We start from the raw sequence: 6128 nt of genomic DNA on the forward strand, positions 1-6128 counted from the left end.
TATTGCCATTTTAGCAAAAAATAATGAAATCAATGGAAAACACATAGATCAGGTGTTTTTGTGTTTTTAAAGGGGTACAAAAATAGAAAATGAAGGTTATAGGAGCTCATTTTAACTATTCTGGACCTGTTTCTGTAACAATATTTGCATTTTTCCCAGAAATAAAAAGACAATTATAAAAAAATGTGTAAAATCAATACCAGGAATACTGCACAAATAATAATTTCAATAAATATAAAATATGTACATGTTTTAGAAACTTCTCATATATTATTATTATTATTTAATAATACATAGGTTTTTTATAATGACAACATGTTACGCGGCGTTGTATAACATTTGTATAGTACAATACAAGGATCCCATCTCTACATTCTTTTACTGTGTCATCAGCATTCACCTGTCTGGATCTCATTGGGATAACGGCTATGTCAGCAGAGGAGAAGCACAACGATAAAGAAAACAACTGCAGCCATTTTACTACGCTGACTAAGCTCTATATTTGGGTATTGGTCCTGTCTTATGACAACATCAGCATTCATACTGGTTTTCATTTTTTTATTTGGGACGGGAGGAGGGATGTGAAGATAGGAGTAAATAAACAATGACTTGCAGAAATCAGAAGAAATCATGTTTTTCTGTGCATTCATCTGAGACGCGTTGTGATAATATGTCAAAATGATGCAAGAAAGAAAGAAATATAACAAGCAGTGACATCACACTGTAAATAAAATATACAAAAATCAAAAAAGTCTCTAATAATATTTTATTGTTTCAATAAATATTATATAAAATATTTATATATAAAAAACAGCTAGAAAAAAAAGTAATAACTAAAATGTAATTGTAATTATAAAAAAGTAAAAAACAAAAAAATATCGGGCCTGATTTATTAAAGCTCTCCAAGGCTGTAAAGAATACATTTTCATCAGTGCGACTGGGTGATCCAGAAATCCTGGAATAGATTTCTTCAAAATCTTCATTTACTAGCAAATGTTTTGAATCGTGGATCAGATCCATTACAGGTTTGCTAGATCACCCAGCTTCACTGATGAAAGTCTATTCTCTACAGCTCTGGAGAGTTTTAATAAATCAGGTACATAATTTATGTGATAAATGGTGCGAACTTCTAACTCATCCAAAGGTCTTATAGATATATTAATATTATTATTATGATTAATAAACAGGATTTATATAGCACCAACATATTACAAGATAGTTTTCTCTTAAGAAGAAAGTTAGAAGATTATCCTGTTATATATTTTAGAGTTTTATCAGATCAGACCGTACAGAAAAAGTACTAAGAGGTAATAAAGAATAAACAAAAGAAAAAAACTAATTGTTCCAAGCCAAGCGGAAGACGTGGTTTTTTAGTGCACCTTAAACACATTGTTTTGGCAATTATTTTGAGCTAGTGAATTTGAAGATAATTAAGTCATAGCATTAAATACTATTCATACCAGAGGGGGAAATAACTGTTGAAAATGATTTTAATAGGCAAATACTCTAGGAAAAGGTATTATTTAAATCTTTAAAAAGCCATCTGTGTTACAACATTTAATCATGATGAATTACATTGTGATTTACTGTAAAATATAAAAAATGTAAAATATAAAATCGATCTCACATGAAGAAATATAATCCGAGTGTAAACAATGCATTTATTAAAAAGTGACGTAATTCAAAAATTCTCTAATAATATAATAACAATGCTAACAGGAAGTTAGTGTCGGTATATTATATAAAAAAGGCTATAAAGTTTTAAAATATTAAAAATAAAAATACTATATTTAATGCCTGATTCAATTTATCATTTCTTTGCTTTTTAGGGGTTCACTTTGGGTGAACAGGGCAGGGTTCTGCTCCTGTGTCACTGTCTGTATCTGTCTGTCATTTGACATCCCTATTTAATGTACAGCGCTACGTAATATGTTGGTGCTATATCAATCCTGTTTATTATTATTATTAATAATAATAATAATAATAACTAATCATCGACAATATACATTTTTTTGCCAGAGAAATTAGGATGGATTTTAGGATACAGAGTCAAAAATGTATAATTTAATTCATAGTAAAGTACAGACTGTACAAGCTTTGTGCCTCTTATAGTTTGGTACATTATAAAATATTCTAAATATGTTTTACAATACATAACTATTGTTTAAAAGCAATGGTCATCTGTATTCCCCAATACAATGGCCACATATGTTGTTTTAATAAATATGTCTTTACATGTACTAGGCCAAATAAAATATTTGGTTCTGTATTACACAATACGGGGTCATATAAGGACCATGTAGCCATTATTATTATTATTATTATTATTATTATTAATAAACAGGATTTATATAGCGCCAACATATTAGGCAGCGCTGTACATTAAAAAGCCATACCGGGACAGTGATGGATGTTTAACACAAAACATTTGACATTTGAATACTGGGCAGGAAAATCACCTATATACATAAAGGAGTAGGGGAATGACCTTCCTTAGTTCTCACATGCAACAAAAAGCCCATAAACCTTGCCATGGTTTGGTCAAAGTAACGAGGGAGGGCAACAATAGAGAAACAAAGCATTCCAAATTTCAGTTCTAAACATGAAACATGACCAAACATGAAACAAAAAGCAAGTATCATAACTCACTCCAAGACTTAAGAGGATACACTTTTATCAGTGAAGCTGAGTGATCAAGCAAACCTGGAATCAATTTCTTCACAGTCATTTGATATTTGTTAGCAAATATTTTCAATCCTGGACCAGATCCATTCCAGATTTTGTGGATCACCCAGGTTCACTGATGAAAGTGTATCCTATCCAGCCTTGGAGAGCATTAATAAATCAGGGCCATTGCAACAATCTTGCAAATAAAAATCCATATTAAAGAATACAGTAAGTTGTGATATATTGTTTATTGTAAGTTGGTCCTAATATTTGTTTCTATACTTCCCAGCTTTGCTTTGATCAAAGTGTGGTAAGGTTTATGGTATTTCGGAAATTCCTCTGTACAACAGCTAAAACATCTGATTATAGGAAACAATTGTCTGCTAGCCGAACTAGTCGAATAGGGATGAGCATTGCCAGCTTAAAAATAAACCTTTCTACAAAATAAAGTTCTCCAAGGATAATGGTGGTTGCTTGAATATCACTTTTGGTAGACTTTTGGCAATTATTTTGGTCCCCTTTGGTCCATTTCAGTGAGTTTCCACACAGTAATTTACAGTGTTTAAGTGTGTTGCTTTAGAGCTGCCCATACATTTAGAAACATGATGCCAACTGCAAAGAAACTGACAAAAAAGTGTCCCTACATCTTTTTTTTTTAAACACATCACAATACAGTAATATGAATTGTGCATCGGGGTGGATTTTGAAATGAATAGTACTACAACAAACACAATGCAATCACAATGCAACACAATGGCCCTGATTTATTAGAATGGAGAGGATAGACTATCATAGAAGAACCTGTGTGATTTAGCAAACTTGGAATGGATTTCTTTAAAATAATTTTCTATTAGTTAGCAAATGTTTCAATACTGGATTTAATCTATTATAATTTTGCTTACCTCCCCAGCGGTAACCCCGAGTGTGGATCGGAGTAAAAAAAAAGATGCTGAAAGAGGTAAACCCGAGCCACACTCGGGGTAGCTAAAACACTGAAAAACAATAGTAAATAGAGCCTTACCTGGTCCGCCGGCGTCCTTCTTCATGATCCCCATCCTCTCGCTTCCTCCGGCTGGCGTCCTCTGCATCTGATGAGTCACCGGGGATTTCCCGGTGACGTTGGTGCAAGCGGCAGTTGCGTTGGTGTTGAGTGCATTGTGAATTACAAATTATTTTGTATTGTATTTATTACAAAATAACTATTGAATGCAATACAGTGGATTTATATGTCTAAAGGCAGTACAGTGCATACATATAATAGTATGTGTATAATATTTATTCTTTTCAAATTTTTTTCATTTTTTTCTAAAAATTATTTAAAAAAATGTTTTTTTAATTTATTTTATTTATTATTTTTAAATATTTTTGTGTTTCAAACTTTATTATACTCATAATATTATATTATACTGTGAAATAAATTTTCATGAAAAACAATGTACCGCTTTTAGACATAAATCCGGACAGAAATGACCTGCCCAGGAGGTTAATCACCCAGGTCTCCCATTATAACCTATCTTGAAGAGCTTTAATGAATCCGACCCAATGCAACTATCAGCATTATATTAATCGAAAGGGTCCTACTGTGCACAGAGAAATTTAATCCAGAATCATTTTAGTCCAAGATCAACTTTATGGCTTTTGGGGAGACCTTCTATTTGTCTGACAAAACTAAATGTATCTACAACTGGAATCCCACCATTTATGAGCTGAGTGAGCTGAGCTGCAATATATTTTATTACAATATAGTAACTACAAAGTGTTACATGACTTGTCCATAGGCCATTGATTGGGTAGACTAGTAAATCTTCAAGCTGCTTAAAAAAACGTATGTAATTTAAACAATGTTAAATGTTCCCTTGAATTCTTTATATTTAGATTCGTTTTCAATACCGGGGCATTTAGGATTGTATCAGGCAGCAACCACCAGACATAATGGCCTTTGCTTCAGTGTATAAAAAAAAAACATGAAGCACATGGCCAAAAAAACCTATTTGTTGCAATATTACCCATTTTTAGGGGGCAAATCCATGCGGTTGAATGCAGGGGTACTACTTGAAAAACCGCTAGTGTGAACTTAGCCTTATCCTTTGCTCCAACTCCAAGAAAATTAGATATATGGTGTAAAATGTTATTTACTTCTATGTACCTGGTTCAATAAACACTTCCTGTTTTGGTTTTGTCTGGAGTCTGCTTGCATGTACCAGACAGGTTTTTCCATAGATGTCTAATTAGAATTTGTGGCACACAGCCAGAAAGCTACAGGAGGTCCAGAAGAAACAACATGCATTCATCTAAAAAACTAGTCATAGACATCCGTGAACCAAGGATGTCTCCTGGATCTCTATAGCAGTTCTCTGACTGTTTCACAATTCCTGTACCTAAATATGTGTGAATGTCTGATACAATTCAGGTGGTATAGACCTAGCCCAATGATAGTATAGTACAGTGAGAATATAGAGTTCAGAACTCACCTCCTTAATCGGCTGCTGTAATTCCTTTTGGTTGATGTATACATCAGTCCCACCGAAATCTCTGCCGTTTTCATAAACCTTCAAGAAAAAAAAACATTATCATTATATTAAAGCATTAAATTGGATAAAATAGAAAAAAAAACAGGTTACACATATTTTTAACAGCATTATGTAAAAAAACAAAACAAAAAAAAAACAAACAACAGGCCTGCAGGCACCATTAGATTTTCCATTTATTACATTTAAGTACAACCATCTATTGTCACAAAGACCCCTGGAACTTGCAATTCCATACAAGATAATGAACCACAGGGTTAGACACTGGTACAAATAATGGGAAAAGAAGGTAAAACAAATAAAAGCTACTGGTGTGTAGGATCAGAATGTATCGCAGTCACTAATTTAAAATTTAAGCCTACATAATGGGCATATGGGTTAAATTTAACATAAAATCCTAAACCAGGTAAAATTAGAGCACACTTTCTATTCTCATTTCAGTATGTTTTATTTGACAACTGTCAATTGCAATTCTGCAGACACAGCATGATAGAATGCTGATTACTTGCAGTGTAACAAGTGCTGCAGGACACATTGTCACTGTGTAAGAAAATGCTGATTATTAATGTAATGTTTTTTAAGCTGAAAAAAGAAAGTGCCCGAGAGCATCATCTATGCTTACAGTTCTGAACTGCTAATTACGGATGTGAAATACAAACAAACTCTGCGCCAAATACCGACATTGTGGCAGGTAAATAATGGTAAGATGTGGAAAAATGACAACATGAAACTGGACTTATTCCAGATAATTGTTTACCTAAATATGAAAATGTGTTCATGGATATTGCAGTTTGCACTCAATATATATATATATATATATATATATATATATATATATATATATATATATACTGTATACACTGTATATAAATCCTCAGATTAGATTCATTTTTTCCTTTTTTCTATTTGCATATAATAAATTTCTTTTGGGAG

The 6128-nt window shown here is 32.5% G+C and overlaps 1 protein-coding gene across 3 annotated transcripts in view; it reads right to left on the reverse strand.

Moving 5' to 3' along the window:
- Nucleotides 1–6128, reverse strand: part of DCDC1 (doublecortin domain containing 1) — a 215382-nt gene that overhangs the window by 101562 nt on the left and 107692 nt on the right. For all 3 annotated transcript variants that reach the window (XM_072421857.1, XM_072421856.1, XM_072421858.1), the window contains one exon: nucleotides 5139–5216. In XM_072421857.1, the coding sequence (XP_072277958.1) occupies nucleotides 5139–5216 (78 nt within the window). The remainder of the gene's footprint in view (nucleotides 1–5138; nucleotides 5217–6128) is intronic.

This window comes from Pyxicephalus adspersus, chromosome 9 (assembly GCF_032062135.1).
Source record: "Pyxicephalus adspersus chromosome 9, UCB_Pads_2.0, whole genome shotgun sequence".
Lineage (NCBI taxonomy): Eukaryota > Metazoa > Chordata > Amphibia > Anura > Pyxicephalidae > Pyxicephalus > Pyxicephalus adspersus.